At 47.4% G+C, this 16,674-nt stretch overlaps 1 protein-coding gene across 3 annotated transcripts; it reads left to right on the top strand.

Moving 5' to 3' along the window:
* The first annotated feature begins 4 nt into the window (after positions 1-4).
* On the top strand, positions 5-16,219 carry LOC309527281 (uncharacterized protein). Of its 3 annotated transcripts, XM_082213980.1 has the most exons (8): positions 11-70; positions 3,649-3,786; positions 4,835-5,437; positions 6,362-6,488; positions 6,930-7,033; positions 7,291-7,432; positions 10,460-10,549; positions 14,293-16,219. In XM_082213980.1, exons 3-8 carry the CDS (start codon positions 4,901-4,903, stop codon positions 15,732-15,734), a joined length of 2,442 nt encoding a protein of 813 aa, XP_082070106.1. In that variant the 5' UTR covers positions 11-70; positions 3,649-3,786; positions 4,835-4,900; the 3' UTR covers positions 15,735-16,219. The 3 variants fall into 3 exon arrangements, with proteins under 3 accessions (XP_082070108.1, XP_082070106.1, XP_082070107.1); XM_082213982.1 differs by lacking the exon at positions 3,649-3,786 and having other exon boundaries at positions 5-70; XM_082213981.1 differs by lacking the exon at positions 11-70 and having other exon boundaries at positions 3,336-3,786.
* Positions 16,220-16,674: the final 455 nt, after the last annotated feature.

Raw genomic sequence — 16,674 nt, forward strand, 5'->3', positions numbered from 1 at the left:
TCTCCCTCCTCCTCCCCCCCCACCTGCAGCCTTCGCGCCCCTTCCCCGCCCACCTCTCCAAGGGATCGGGGTGAGTGCAAAGTGCATTTGGGTGGGGAGGCGCAATGGAAGTGGGGGGGGGGGGCGATGGAAGGAGGGGAAAATGAGGGCGGGATTGGGGGGGAGGCTCTGTGTGTTAAAAGCAAATGCAAAGGGCATTTGGGGTGCAAGGGAACCCCGAGGGCTGGAGGAGGGACGATGCAAAGGGGTGAGCAATTCCTGGGGGAAAAGAGCGCCTGAGATTCCCCGCCCCATAGCATAGGACGGTGGGCCTTTTCTGGGTCTGGCATTAACCCAGATTTAAGCCCAAATTTTTGAGGCGTCACCCCGAGCAACCACCTCATCTGTTGCCTCTTCTCCATCTCCAAGGAAACCAGCGGAGTGAAAAGCACGTAAAGGATTATCTGGGAGTGAAATGGGGGGCGGGGAGCTTTGGGGTGGTAAGGAGGAGGAGGAAAGACTGGGGAGATCTCCTCCACCCCACCCCACACCTCCAAAGGGAGATGGGCTTTGCAACGGACCCATCTGCATTCATTCCATTCTTACTCCGTTCTGCATCAGTATAAATATGTTACTCACTACTTTTGGGGCGTTGTATTTGTGTGTCTTTAGGTTGGTGGGGAAATGATATGCATACAAACCAAAGCCAAATGTATTAATAATGTCAGCAATATCTAGGCCAGTGTTTTTCAACCTTTTTTGGGCAAAGGCACACTTGTTTCATGAAAAAAATCACGAGGCACACCACTACTGTGTGTGGAGAGGGAGATGTCAGAGCCCCGCTGCTCTCTATGGGGAATCGGATGAGAGCGGACCGCCTGTCCACTCTCATCCGATCTGATCCCCACCCAGGACGGATGGAAAATAGGGTGGACACAGTCCGGCGCCTGCCTAGTGGGCGAAAATTTGACCTTTTTTTAAATTTTTCAATTTTTCCCATGGCACACCAGGCAACATCTCGCGGCACACTAGTGTGCCACGGAACAGTGGTTGAAAAACACTGATCTAGGCAACACTGTAGGGATATCGCGGAGCGGGGAGTGGGGTCCGGAGGGAGCACACTTCCCTGCCAGCAGGCAGCCACAATCTGCCTGCACGCGTGACCCTGGGGTGCAGGGAAAACTCCCCCTCAGACAAGCCACAATCTGTCTAGAACAGGGGTCTGCAACCTTTAAGACAAAAAGAGCCACTTGGACCCGTTTCTGAAGGAAAAAAAAAACTGGGAGCCGCAAAACCATTGCAACATTTAAAACAAATATATCTCCAGAGCCGCGATCTGACAGCGGGCGGGAAGGTGACGTCAGGGCAGTGCATGACTAACGCACGTACCGCCCCATGCGACGTCACAGCCAGTACAGCGCCCGCCACAGTGGAGAGTGTCGGGGCGCACAATGCGCCTCCTCCCCTTGCTAGTATCCGCCCCGGAGCCGCGGCAAAGGTGTAAAAGAGCCAAATGCGTCTCCGGAGCCGCGGGTTGCAGACCCCTGGTCTAGAACATTGTCCCCTATGTCTGACCTTTTGCGGTCTCAGAGTCAGTGGTGTCCTGTCTGTAAGTTTTTCCGTGAGACCTTTTGTCTCCTACGTCATACACTGTGCAAGGGGAAAATGACGCTGTGGAACAGGTGCCAAAATAGCTTTCCACCACCCCACGATTTCGGGACGGAAGATGTGTAAAGGTCACAGCCCAAAAATGTATCTGCCCGGCTTGCATATTTGTCTCAATAAAAAGAGGCTCCACAGGAATGGTGGTAGCTTGCTCGATTCAGACCACCTGTGCGCAGCTCACATCATGATCAACACCTGTATTGGGCCTTCACTTCACAACACGATGACCATGTACATATGCAATAGTCAATCTTTATAGAATTCCTTTAAGAATTTAAGAATTCTTCGTCAGCGAAACAGTAGTCCATATCCGGAATCACAGTTCAGTGTTGGGCATCCTATTTGCTGAATACACAAAGCTTCACAGCTCGTTTTTCATCGTAGAAAGTTTGGTACCTCGCTTCATTTAAAGATTTTCAGAGACTTTGAGACTAAAGATTTCATTTTGTCCTTGTTATGGTTTAAAGGAATTCTATAAAGATTGTCTGTTGCGTATGTACATGGCCATCGTGTTGCCTAGATATTGCTGACGTTCTCTTTGCAACACAGGGGTTTGGTTACTTAGAAATGTACTAATAAGGCAAATATATGAATAGTGAGTGGAGCTGGACAGAAACATTTGGACATGAAATATGCGTAAAAATAAAAACTTGACCTGTTCAAGTAATGGCACAATGGGTCATTGTGTCTCTCTGTTAACCAGAAGGCGGGTGGTTTAAACTCTCCCGGGGACGGCTGTGGGCAGGATTCCTGCGTCGCAGGGGGTCAGACTAAATGACCCACTGGACCCCTTCCAATTCCACAGCTCTATAATTCAAATCAAGCATACAGAAAAGAAAACAACAACAGAATCTTAAATCTCAAGGGAAGCCACATGAATCATAGAATCATAGAGTTGGAAGAGACCACAAGGGCCATCGAGTCCAACCCCCTGCCAAGCAGGAAACACCATCAGAGCACTCCTGACATATGGTTGTCAAGCCTCTGCTTAAAGACCTCCAAAGTAGGAGACTCCACCACACTCCTTGGCAGCAAATTCCACTGTCGAACAGCTCTTACTGTCAGGAAGTTCTTCTGAATGTTTAGGTGGAATCTTCTTTCTTGTAGTTTGGATCCATTGCTCCGTGTCCGCTTCTCCGGAGCAGCAGAAAACAACCTTTCTCCCTCCTCTATGTGACATCCTTCTCTATATTTGAACATGGCTATCATATCACCCCTTAACCTCCTCTTCTCCAGGCTAAACATGCCCAGCTCCCTTAGCCGTTCCTCATAAGGCATCGTTTCCAGGCCTTGGACCATTTTGGTTGCCCTCCTCTGGACACGTTCCAGTTTGTCCGTGTCCTTCTTGAACTGTGGTGCCCAGAACTGGACACAGTACTCCAGGTGAGGTCTGACCAGAGCAGAATACAGTGGCACTCTTACTTCCCTTGATCTAGATGCTATACTCCTATTGATGCAGCCCAGAATTGCATTGGCTTTTTTAGCTGCTGCGTCACACTTGTCTATAAATCGTAAAACGATACCTGGGGCTCCTTTGGAATTCCCACATCTTGGTGCTTATTCTCTTCTCGCTTCCCCTCTGCTAAGCGAGCACTTTGTGAGGTGGGGCAGCAGACACACACACACACACACACACACACACACAGCCAGGCTCAGTGAGGAGGGGGCATCCTGCATGGGAGGGATTATTTGGGTTGCTACAGTGCCAGAGATGCTCTGTCATCTTGCCTGAATGTGCACCGGATCAGGGTTTGGGTCTGTGAAACCCACTGCCTCTCGTCTCCAGTCCTCTGAGTTCTCCAGACTCAGGTCTTGCAGTTCTCATTTGCCTTTCTTGCAGGGATGAGACCCTGTCTACCCAGAATCCTCCAGTGCTTCTTGCAAAGCCTCCTACCATTTGGTCCATGCGGTGGTCTCACTCTGAAGGACTTGAGACCTTTGCAAGATGTCGTCATCACTCCCTCCTTACTCAAGTATCTAGTCCTTTCTCTTCCTTCTTTGCAGGCACCGGTCCTGGTCTCTATTCAGAATCCTCCAGTGCTTCTTGCATAGCATGTGAAAAGGGCTTTTTCTCCCACCAGAACTCACCGGAACTTGGGTGGGTGACATTGCTATTCTAAGAAAACAAGGGAGGCATTTGTGGTGAGTTCTGGCGCTTCTTTTTCTAGAAAAATAGCACTGCGTGTGACAACGACAACAACAACAAAACATCAAATTATTATTATTATTATTATTAATAATAATAATAATATAATACCATGCTCATCGGGCTGGGTTTCCCCAGCCACTCTGGTTGGCTCCCATAATAATAATAATAATAATAATAATAATAATAATAATAATAATAATAATAATAATAATAATTTATTATTTATACCCTGCCCATCTGGCTGCGTTTCCCCAGTCACTCTGGGTAACTTCCAACAGAATATTAAAATAAAGTAGTCTATTAAACATTAAAAGTTTCCCTAAAGAGGGCTGCCTTCAGATGTCTTGTAAAAGTCTGGTAGTTGTTGTTCTCTTTGACATCTGATGGGAGGGCGTTCCACAGAGCGGGCGCCACTACCGAGAAGGCCCTCTGCCTGGTTCCCTGTAACTTGGCTTCTCGCAGTGAGGGAACCGCCAGAAGACCTTCGGCGCTGGACCTCAGTGTCCGGGCTGAACGATGGGGGTGGAGACGCTCCTTCAGGTATACTGGACTGAGGCCATTTAGGGCTTTAAAGGTCAGCACCAACACTTTGAATTGTGCTTGGAAACGTACTGGGAGCCATTGTAGGTCTTTCAAGACCAGTGTTATGTGGTCTCGGCTGCTTAAAAACAAGATAAAACATCAAACATTAAAAACTTCCCTAAGCAGGGCTGCCTTCAGATGTCTTCTAAAAGTCAGGTAGTTGTTTATTTCCTTGACTTCTGATGGGAGGGCGTTCCACAGGGTGGGCACTACTACCTAGAAGGCCCTCTGCCTTGTTCCGTCACAGTGACGGAACCGCCAGAAGGCCCTTGGAGCTGGACCTCAGTATCCAGGCTGAACGATGGGGGTGGAGATGCTCCTTCCGGTCTTGAGTCCTTTGCAAGATGTTGTTGTCACCTCCTCTTTACCCAAGTTTCTAGTCCTCTTTGGGTTCTCATCTGCCTTCCTTGCAGGAACCAGTCCCAGTCTATACCCAGAATCCTCCTGTGCTTCTTGCAGACTCCTCTTCCTGAGAGGGGCGTGTGACACTTGCGCACCAGAGGACTCCACACTTTTTGCAAGGAGATGTCGTCGCCGTCTCCTCACCCCAAATTCAGGCCCTCCTTGCCTCCGGACAGAAACTGGCATCAGAGCAAGGAGATCATCAGGGTCCTGTTAGAGGCTGAGCTGGAGCAGAGGTCAAAGGTGGAAGAGCAAGACTCGGACGGCTCCAAAGAGAGAAGAAGCCCCCAAATCGTCCAGGCGGGAGGCAGCAGCCAGGAATGCTGGGAAAGAAGAGAGCAGAAGATCCTGGACGAGGGCAACGCCAGCTTGGATGTACAACGCCAGCGTTTCAGGGCGTTCTGCTACCAGGAGGCCGAGGGGCCCCGAGAGGTTTGCGGCCGACTCCACAACCTCTGCTACCAGTGGCTGAAGCCAGAGCGGCATACCAAGAAGCAGATCCTGGATTTAGTGATCCTGGAGCAGTTCCTGGCTGTCCTCCCCCCGGAGATGGAGAGCTGGGTCAGGGATTGTGGCCCAAAGTCCAGTTCCCAGGCGGTGGCCCTGGCCGAAGGTTTCCTCCTGAGCCAGGCAGAGCACAAGAAGCAGGAGGAGGAGCAGGTGAGAAAGTGTTTCATCCTAGTACTTCCAATGGGTTGAGAATATGTGTGGGGACAGCCCCCTAAAAAGTCTCACCGGCCACCCACCTTTTCTCAGATGTTGCCCAAATAAGGGATTTATTGCTTGTCTCTTTAAAAGCATTTCTAGACCGATAGAAAAACCTCCAGGTGGCAACAGATCAACTTAAAAACGAAAAGAATTCAAACTGTTGAAATCAGGCACTGTAAACTTCAGTGTCTGCTAAAAACAGTCTCATTTAGACATGCCTATGCAAATGTGTAGAAAATTGTGAACTTTATGAAAGTTCAAATAATAATAGACTAAGCACATTTAAGGATGCAGGTGGCGCTGTGGTCTAAACCACTGAGCCTAGGGCTTGCTGATCAGAAGCTCGGTGGTTCGAATCCCTGCGATGGGGTGAGCTGCTGTCGCTCGGTCCCAGCTCCTGCCAACCTAGCAGTTCGAAAGCACGTCAAAGTGCAAGTAGATAAATAGGTACCGCTCCGGCGGGAAGGTAAACGGCGTTTCCGTGCGCTGCTCTGGTTCACCAGAAGCGGCTTAGTCATGCTGGCCACATGACCTGGAAAAAAACTGCAGACAAACGTTGTCTCCCTTGGCCAATAAAACAAGATGAGCGTCGCAATCCCAAAGTCATTCGGGACTGGACTTAACTGTCAGGGGTCCTTTACCTTTACCTTTTTAAGAACATTTAAGCGCATTTGTCAAAGACAAATTTGGGAGTGTGTTGCAAGGTTTGGAAGGTAGAATAAGTTTACATGGAAATCTGAATTCCTAGGCAATTTGGAAATGGTTTTGATGTAATATTTGCTGATTTGATTTAATGACACCCTTGTCCATTGGCTGTTCCATTTCTTCCCTTTTCCTACGACCTCTTTTCTCTCATATCCCTTTCTTCTGTTTCAGGCACAGATGACGTTTTCCAAAGCAGCCACAGATTCCCCAGAGGCAGAAGATGCTCCGTTGAACATCACAAAGCGGCCACTCTTCCGGGGGATCATGCAGGAGGCCGAAGGGAGCGCCTCTTCTCTGGGTAAGAAAAGGCCCTATTACAGCACGGGTCCCATCCGCACTAAACATTTAAAACAGCCCTGTACCACTTTAAGCCATCATTCAGAGAACTTGAACCTTTGCTTGCCTATTTCTTCCTCCCTCCCAATCCACCTTCCTTTTGTGCCGTGTCTTTTGAGATTGTAAGCCTGGGTGCAAGGAGATCGGCAAGGGGCTCTGGAAGTCGTTGCAGGCCTGAGCTCGATCTACCAGTGGTCTGACACTGTATGAGGCAGCGTCCTATGTTCCTATGTGCATGCTTGGTCTGCACATGTGTGTTTATGCACATGCTCATACATTGGCCACGCCCACCACTGGCATGTGGGCCTCAGGGGGGTCCACTGACCCATCAGTGGTGGCCCTTGGGCCAAAGGAGGGCTAGCTAACCCTGCTATATCATCCACCTTCTTTGTCTTCCTTGTAGGAAGTAGGACAGCCCTCAGAGACAGCAAAATGGCCCTGGGGCGTTCCCCCATGTCTACTTCTCTTTGTGATGGACTGGAAGCAGCGTCCCTGCAGCCAGAACAGGTACAGAATTGAACTGTGGGTGCCTTTTCTCCTCTGCCCATCACTCTGGACCTGAAGATGGCAGCCATTTTCTTCTGTCAGAGCTGCTCACTAAGAAGGTTTTGAGTGCCGCTGATGATGCTTTGGGTCTTGCAGGAGATCCGCTAAGGCACCTCAGCTTTTCCTGTCTTCCTTTTTGTTGCTTTACCTGTGAGAAGTAAACATTTCCTCCTTCCTTCCTTCCTTCCTTCCTTCCTTCCTTCCTTCCTTCCTTCCAGGACCTCGTGACCTTTGAGGAGATGGCTGTACATTTCACGGCCTTCCACGGACGCCGAGTAGGCTCTGCGGGACCCAGGCTGGAGGGGTCTGCGCAGGGAAGCCATGGAGAACTGTGGAATTGTGGGAATCTGGCCTCTCTTGGTAAGTAAGCATATCAGGCAGAAATGCTACTACAGCTACTATGAGGTTAGCGTTTATTTATTTTGTTGTTTAGTCGTTTAGTTGTGTCCAACTCTTTGTGACCCCCTGGACCAGAGCATGCCAGGCCCTCCTGTCTTCCACTGCCTCCCGCAGTTTGGTCAAACACATGCTGGTCGCTTCGAGAACATCTTGTCCTCTATCGTCCCCTTCTCCTTGCGCCCTCAACCTTTCCCAACATCAGGGTCTTTTCCAGGGAGTCTTCTCTTCTCATGATGTGACCAAAGTCTTGGAGCCTCAACTTCACAATCTGTCCTTCCAGTGAGCACTCAGGGCTGATTTCCTTCAGAATGGAGAGGTTTGATCTTCTTGCAGTCCATGGGACTCTCAGGAGTCTCCTCCAGCACCAGAATTCAAAAGCATCCATTCTTCGGCGATCAGCCTTCTTTATGGTCCAGCTCTCACTTCCATACATCACTACTGGGAAAACCATAGCCTTAACTACACAGACCTTTATTTACATCCCACCTTTTTGCTGGACCCGGGACTCAAGGCAGCTTACATAAATTACAGCAAGGCAGATAAAATGCCAAAAGCTAAAAAGGTGTGAAAAGTTAATCCTTAAAAATTAAATTATAATATAATTAAAAACAATATAACCCCCCCAATCTTTAACAATATAGTGGTTCCTTGGTTGCTGAACTCAATCCGTTTGACTCCCGGAACCGTTCAGAAACCAAGGTGCTGCTTCCGATTGACTGCAGGAGCCTCCTGCACTCAATCGGAAGCCGCGTCAGACATTCGGTTTCTGAAAAGGTTCGCAAACTGGAACACTTGCTTCCAGGTTTCTGGCGTTCAGGAGCTGATTTGTTTGGGAGCCAAGCCGTTTGACAACCAAGGTACCAATGTACAGATAATAAAGAAGGAAAACTCTGATTTTTTAAAATATACGTAATAATTTTTATTGTGTTTTCCATATTTGTCATAATCACATTTTGTTACATACATCAATAACCTTAAACATTGCTCAACTGAGCACTAACCTCCTTCCCTCCCTCCTTCTGACTTCCAAACATCTTTACTAAATTCTTAGCATCTCTATAACCCCCTTTTTACTTTCTATCTTCCTTTAACATTTCACCTCATTATATGTAAATCAGCTCCTTATATTCACATTACAAAACATTTCAACTCAAACCTACAAACGTTTTCCAATGTTTGCAATTTTCTTTCATATAAAATATAAATTTGCTCTAGTCCTTTTGAAATAGTTCGTCGCGCCGATTCTGGATCTTCCCCGTCAGCTTTGCCAACTCTACGTATTCCACCATCTTTATCTGCCATTCTGATCCTAAGCCTCTGCTCACTTGTGAGATATCTTTGGGAGGAAAAAAGACTTAGGAGTAAACCATACAAAAATCCTCAATGGAGTTCCTAAGTTGGTTGGATGGCAGCTTGTTTGCCTCCTTCCGGAAACTTCTGCAACCAAGCTTGTGCCAAATGTCTTGCTCTGCTTTGGACCACATCAATGAGGACGATGGGGAGATCTTGCCAGTTAGTGGCGGAAAGGCTTCTCAGGAGAAAGAAATTTTCTCTGGCAGTGAAAGGAAAGCAGAGAAGGGCGGTAAAATACAAGGCAATGTGACCATTAGAAAAACTGCAGCGCAGATTCCTAAAAGTATTTCACCAACAATAACTGTGAAAAGGACAAAATCTTTTGCGAGTTTTAAAGGAAGGGGGGGGTGATCAGTGAGGCTTCACATTCTTTGGCTGGTGGTATGTATGTTCAAGACTTAATAACAATAGCAATTTCTTGTGTGACAACGGGTGGACTGTGATTTTAATTTTTATCTCTTTTTTATTTTGTGTCTATAGCTATGCATATGTAATTATTGCAAATTTTTGCTTGGCCTATATACCGTATTTTTCGCCCTATAGGACGCACTTTTTCCCCTCCAAAAATGAAGGGGAAATGTGTGTGCGTCCTATGGAGCGAATGCAGGCTTTCGCTGAAGCCTGGAGAGCGAGAGCGGTAGGTGCGCACAGACCCCTCTTGCTCTCCAGGCTTCAGGAAGCTATCCCCCCAGCCACACAAGCTCCCAGAGCGATGCCAAAGCTGTGTGCAGCTTCGCCATCGCTCTGGGACCCGTTCTGGGGGCTGGGGTCGGGGGAAGCTCCAGCTTCCCCCGCCCCCAGCCGCGCAAGGTCCCAGAGCGATGGCGAAGGTGCGCGCACTTTTGCCATAGCTCTCTGACCTGTTCTGGGGGCAGGGGGCGGGGGAAGTTCGGGCTTCCACCACCCTCAGCCCCTGCAAGCTCCGGGAGCAATGGCAAAGGTGCGCTCACCTTCGCCATCGCTCTCGGACCCTTTCTGGGGGCTGGGGGAAGATTAGGCTTCCCCAAGCCCTGCAAGCTCCGGGAGCCACTCTGGCTCCCATTCTGGGGACTGGGGTCGGGGGAAGTTCGGGCTTCCCCCGCCCCAGCCCCGCGCCTGGGGGAAAAAATAAATTCCCCCCCTTTATTCCCCCCCCGCAAATCTAGGTGCGTCCTATGGGATGGTGCGTCCTATAGGGCGTAAAATACGGTATATATATGAAACCAACTTTGATTTTTTAAATGAAGTTGTGGTATTTTAAGTGTTTTTAAAATAAATAAATACATCATATGGCATAAGAATTACAAGCAGGCAGCACCAGCGGGATTTCTCTCCTCTTCGGCCAAGCAAAAATTAGAGCCAGTTCACAGTGGCCAGTCCTTTTCCTTCAAGCAGGCAGCATCTACATGAGGTCACAATGGGTAGTCTCCTCCCATCCAATCACATCTGCATGAGGTCACAATGACCTCTGATTAGCAGTTTATGGGAATCACAAGTGGAGACACTGCTACCACGCTTAGTCCTGCTTGTGTGCTTCCCAGAAGACACATCTGGTTGTCCAGTGTAACAGCTGGAGTAGATGGGCTGTTGGTGTGATCCGACACCTGCAAGGCTCTTCTCTTCCTACAAGTCATTTGTTTCTCTCGTTTTAAATAGGGCTTCCGCTTCCCAGGCTGGACTATATCTCCTGGCAGGGAGAAAGGGAAAACCCGTTTGCCGAAAGCTCTGAAGAGGAGAGCTCAGCAGGTAGGCACTTAGGGGTGGGCCCCCATGTCAGGCATACCTGGCTATGTCTTCACCTAGCAACCATATTTTTTTCTTGCTGAATATCACCCAGTTATGATGCCCCTTTAATCGATGGATTGACAATACGACAGTACTTGCAACATGTGAACAGATTGCCAGACTTTGTCTGGACAAATATATTGATGTTTGGAACAAGTTTATACAGAATAGGCTATTAATAAGGATAATAATATATCTGTATAATAATGCATGGAAGTGTAACTGATATTACTTATTGTATGATATTGTACCTTTTGCATCTTTTCCCCTATTTCTTTTTCATTCTTTTATCCTCCTATTTCCTTATAAATGAAATTCTTCTAAAGAAAAACAAAAACCACCCAGTTGAGGGGTACAGTAAGGCCACAACTTATCCACATTTAACTTGTGCACATTTGGCAAAAAAATGTGCCAAAAAAAAAAAAGAAGAAGGGGGTGACCCCACCTACTATTGAACCCAGTGTGTTTTCACCATACGTGGTTTTGGCTTTTAGGCACAATCCTGGGAACATGAACCCCCCCCATAAGTTGCAGGTGCCCTGTATATCTGAGAAACAACCAGGGAATAGTGTGAGGGATTCACTCAACTGGAAAAGGAGGATTTTGTATCTAAAGTGAGGAATGGCAGATCTTATTTCATAGCATCCACCTGTACTCCATGAACCTAGCAACCATATTTTTTTCTTGCTGAATATCACCCAGTTATGATGCCCCTTTAATCGATGGATTGACAATACGACAGTACTTGCAACATGTGAACAGATTGCCAGACTTTGTCTGGACAAATATATTGATGTTTGGAACAAGTTTATACAGAATAGGCTATTAATAAGGATAATAATATATCTGTATAATAATGCATGGAAGTGTAACTGATATTACTTATTGTATGATATTGTACCTTTTGCATCTTTTCCCCTATTTCTTTTTCATTCTTTTATCCTCCTATTTCCTTATAAATGAAATTCTTCTAAAGAAAAACAAAAACCACCCAGTTGAGGGGTACAGTAAGGCCACAACTTATCCACATTTAACTTGTGCACATTTGGCAAAAAAATGTGCCAAAAAAAAAGAAGAAGAAGGGGGTGACCCCACCTACTATTGAACCCAGTGTGTTTTCACCATACGTGGTTTTGGCTTTTAGGCACAATCCTGGGAACATGAACCCCCCCCATAAGTTGCAGGTGCCCTGTATATCTGAGAAACAACCAGGGAATAGTGTGAGGGATTCACTCAACTGGAAAAGGAGGATTTTGTATCTAAAGTGAGGAATGGCAGATCTTATTTCATAGCATCCACCTGTACTCCATGAACCCAGTTAGGCTCGGCCCCAATTTGGCCCACAAGTCCGTTCCCCACAAACCACATCCTCCTGCCCCAGGGGTTGCCAATGTCTTTGGACATCGGTTGCATTTAAAATTTTGAAGGCGACTGCCAGTCACAAAATGGCTGCCATGGAGTGGGCATGGCCTAACACAAAATGGCAAACCCTCCAAGAGTCCATAATTTCCAGGGATGTCCCTGATTTAGAGAAGCCCACCCCGGTTTCTGATTTGATCCCAGAATGTCCCATTTTTCCTTAGGACGTCCCTATTTTCATTGGAGAAATGTTGGAAGGTATGGAGTTATCCGACCCCAAGCCATCTGAAGGCAATCCTGTATAGGGAAGGGTTTTTTTTTAATGTTTAATTACATTTTTATATATGTTGTAAGCTGCCCAGAGGGCAACCCAGTCAGATGCACAGGCTATAAATAGTAAAATTATCATTATGGAATCGGACGTCCCTATTTTGATCAGAGAAATGTTGGAGGGTATGGAATGGCTGCCATGGGGATCTAGGCATAACACAAAATCAGAGAGACAACCACCCCTGGCAATGTTTATGCATACCATGAGAAGGCAGTTATGTCCTGCTGGTTATAGAGATTGTGTGCATATACACACACTGTCTGATGATGTTGCTCTTAATAACAACACAGAGCATTCGTCAATGCTCTAGTTATCTCCTGCTTGGTCTACTGCAATGCGCTCTATGTGGGGCTACCTTTGAAGGTGACCCAGAAACCACGACTAATCCAGAATGCAGTAGCTAGACTGGTGACAGCCGCCAAGACCATATAACACTGGTCCTGAAAGACCTACATTGGCTCCCAGTACATTTCCGAGCACAATTCAAAGTGTTGGTGTTGACCTTTTAAGCCCTAAATGGCCTTGGCCCAGTATACCTGAAGGAGTGTCTCCACCCCCATTGTTCTGCCCGGACACCTGAGGTCCAGCGCTGAGGGCCTTCTGGCGGTTCCCTCACTGCAAGAAGCTAAGCTATAGGGAACCAGGCTGAGGGCCTTCCCGGTAGTGGCGCCGGCCCTGTGGAATGCCCTCCTACCAGATGTCAAAGAGAACAACAGCTACCAGACTTTTTGAAGGCAGCCCTGTTTAGGGAAGCCTTTAATGTTTGATGCATTACTGTATTTTAATACTTTGTTGGAAGATGCCCAGTGTGGCTGGGGAAGCCCAGCCAAATGGGTGACGTATTAATGGGCGACCCTCCCATCAGATGTCAAAGAGATAAACAACTACCTGACATTTAGAAGACATCTGAAGGCAGCCTTGTTCAGGGAAGTTTTTAATGTGTGACATTTTAATGTATTTTTAATCTTTGTTGGAAGCCTCCCAGAGTGGCTGGGAAACCCAGCCAGATAGACAGGGTACACATAATAAATTACTATTACTATTACCAGGAAACATATACAAGCTAGCCTCACCATTCATTTCACAGAAATCAATTAGAAGGCACCTGCCCATTTTGCCTTTTAATTGGGTTGGGTTGGTGACCCCCGACAGGCAATGTGTTTGAATCCAAAGTGCTCCTGCAAATGGACTTCAAAGCGGCTCCCTGCAACAGCCAATTAGTTGAACAATTTTGGCAAACCCCTTCGAAGTCGCAGCTCCTGGAATCAATCAGCTGATTGGTGCTCAGAGCACACCTTCAAAGGAAGCTGCTCCAACCTTCACTCAGCTGATTGGTGCTTACAGGGATCCCTTTTGAACTTTTTAAGCTGTCAGTCACCGGACACCATTATACCATTGGGTGATTGACAAGTGGATGGAATTAAGCAGCCTGCCTAACACCCAGATTCAGTTTCCCACTCCTGCTTTAAAGACTATGTCACCACATTGCCCGAGCTTCCCCCGACTCCAGCCCCCAGAACAGGCTGCTATCTGCAAGCCTTGCGAGCCGGGCGGGAACTCCCGCCGGGCTCGCAAGGCTTGCGGACATCTGCGCGAAGCACGGGGTGTGCTCCGGGGTGTGCCCCATGCTTCGGGCTGCAGGCTGCTGCCCGCAAGCCTTGCGAGCCCGGCGGGAACTCCCAAGGGTTGCGGATAGCTTCCTGAAGCCTGGAGAGCAAGAGGAGTCGGTGCTCACCGACGACTCTCACTCTCCAGGCTTCAGCGAAAGCCTCATTCACCCCATAGGACGCACACACATTTCCTCTTCATTTTTGGAGGGGGAAAAGTGCGTCCTATAGGGCGAAAAATACAGTACATTCATTTGGATAGTGAACCTGTGATCTTGCATGAGCAGAATAGCCAATGCTCTACACACCACCCCATTTGTCTTTTCCAAGGTTCGTCAGATCAATGTTTGTTCCATGATTCGTAGATCTCTTCCTCCCTGATCAGATTTCACCTTTGATTCCTTTAGATGACGACGGAGAGGGCAACAAAGAGTGTGAACAGCGTAGAATGAAAACGGAATTAAAACAGAAGTGGGGGAACAAATCCATTGTTTTTGAAGGGACTGACTTCCATGAAATCCCAATAGTAGAAGAACATTGTGAAGGAAACCAAAGAAAAATCCACAAGGAGAAACTGTTGAAATGCGCAGAGTGTGGGAAGCTTTTCAGCCAGCAGATATACCTTATTAAACACCAGAGAGCACATGCTACAGATAAAACGTACAAATGCTTGGAGTGCGGGAAGCAGTTCCTTCGCAGCTCAGACCTTCATTTTCATCAAAGATTCCATGCAGGCAAAAAGCCTTATAAATGCTCAGAGTGTGGAAAGCGGTTCAGTCATAGCGTAAGTCTGAAATGGCACGAAAGTATTCACACGAGAGAAAAGCCCTATAAATGCTTGGAGTGTGGAAAGGGTTTTATTGACGGTAGAAACCTTAAAAGACATCAAAGAATCCACACAGGGGAGAAACCTTATAAGTGCTCAGTGTGTGGAAAGGGCTTCAGTCGCAGCCCTGAGCTTAAATCGCATCAGAGAATCCACACTGGGGAGAAGCCCTATAAGTGCTCTGAGTGCGGGAAGAGGTTCAACCTGAGTTCAAACCTTAGTAAACATCAAAGAATCCACACAGGAGAGAAGCCCTACACATGTTCAGCGTGTGGGAAGAGCTTCAGCCATAGCACGCATCTTAAAAGACACGAAAGAATCCACACGGGGGAGAAGCCCTATAAATGTTCCGAGTGTGGGAAGAGCTTCAGTCAAAACATAATTCTTAAATCGCACCAGAGAATTCACACGGGGGAGAAGCCAGATAAATGCTCCGAGTGCGGGAAGTGTTTCAGCAATAGTGGGAACCTTAAAATACACCAGAAAATCCACACAGGGGAGAAGCCCTATAAATGCTCCGAGTGCGGGAAGTGTTTCAGTCAAAGCATAATCCTTAAATCACATCAAAGAACTCACACGGGAGAGAAGCCCTTTATATGCTCTGGGTGTGGAAAGAGTTTTGGCGATAGCAGAAGCCTCAAAGTCCATCAAAGAGTCCACACCCAGGAGAAGCCCTATAAATGCTCCGAGTGCGGCAAGACTTTCAGCGTCGGCAGAAGCCTCAAAGTACACCAAAGAACCCACACGCAGGAGAAACCCTATAAATGCCTCGAGTGTGGGAAAAGCTTCAGTGACAGCAGAATCCTCAAAGTGCATCAAAGGATCCACACGGGGGAGAAACCCTACAACTGCTCAGAGTGCGGGAAGAGCTTCAACCAGAGCACACACCTTAAGAGACATCAGAGAACCCACACAGAGGAGAAGCCCTACAAGTGCTTGGAGTGCGGGAAAAGCTTCAACCAGAGCACGCACCTCAACACACACAGAAGAATCCACGTGAGAAACACTCAGGGTGCGGAATGACCTTCCGCCGGAGAAGACGCTTTCCACTGCGTCAAACAGGGTGGAATCCTGGAAATCCTAGTGATGATTGGAATGTGGGAAGTCGTAAGCTTCCGACTTCCAAGATGCCAACCCAAGGGAAAGCATAGGAATAATTAGAGTAGAGAATCACTTGACCAATCAAATCTTAATAAGCAGCTGTAGCAGGGCTCAGAATGGGCAGTTCCCAGTGACTACATGAGTCCAGGATAGATGCGTGTCTAGCCTTGTTAGGATTCGTGCTCCGCGTTTGCAGTCATGAGATTGTTGTCTATCACATGGCGGTGTATGTTTTCATTCCAGAGTGTGGGAAGTGACGGAGACAGGATGTTTTGGTATTGTATTTTTGTAGGCCTAATGTTACGCTTTGCCTCTGTCCGGAAATTCTGCGTTGACAGCATTTTTAAAAATTCTCCCCTTGCTGTAACCTTGGACAATCATGTTTAATTAAACAATGTGATATTGGCTGCCTGTTCAGTCTACATTTTATTCCTGCACTGCAGGGGGTCAGGCTAAATGATCCTTGAGGTCCCTCCCAGCTCTACAGTTTTATGATTCTATGAAGAAGTTCTCAGATCCTCCTGGCCTTCGGCTGCAAGGTCCCCTGTGATCACTGGTTCACTGGCAAGCTGTCTTTGATTCTAGCAGCCTCTATAAAATTAACCAAGAAGATGTTCCTAGCAGGCCGGTCACCAGCCATGATTGAAGGTTGACCCCTCTGCCTAAAAGTATCCGTCTTTGCTTGTTTAAAGAATGTAAGAGGCCAGGTCAGTCCCAACACATGTCTAGTCCATCATTCTGTTACCACTTTTTACTGTTTGGAATTTCTGTCCGTTCTTTCTTATGTCCCCTCTGATAACTGATAGTTCTGGGGCACACACACAGGAATGTTTCTCCTTTCTCACGAGTAGAACAAACATGT

The sequence above is a fragment of the Podarcis vaucheri genome (genome assembly GCF_965113315.1).
Source record: "Podarcis vaucheri genome assembly, chromosome: 2".
NCBI lineage: Eukaryota > Metazoa > Chordata > Lepidosauria > Squamata > Lacertidae > Podarcis > Podarcis vaucheri.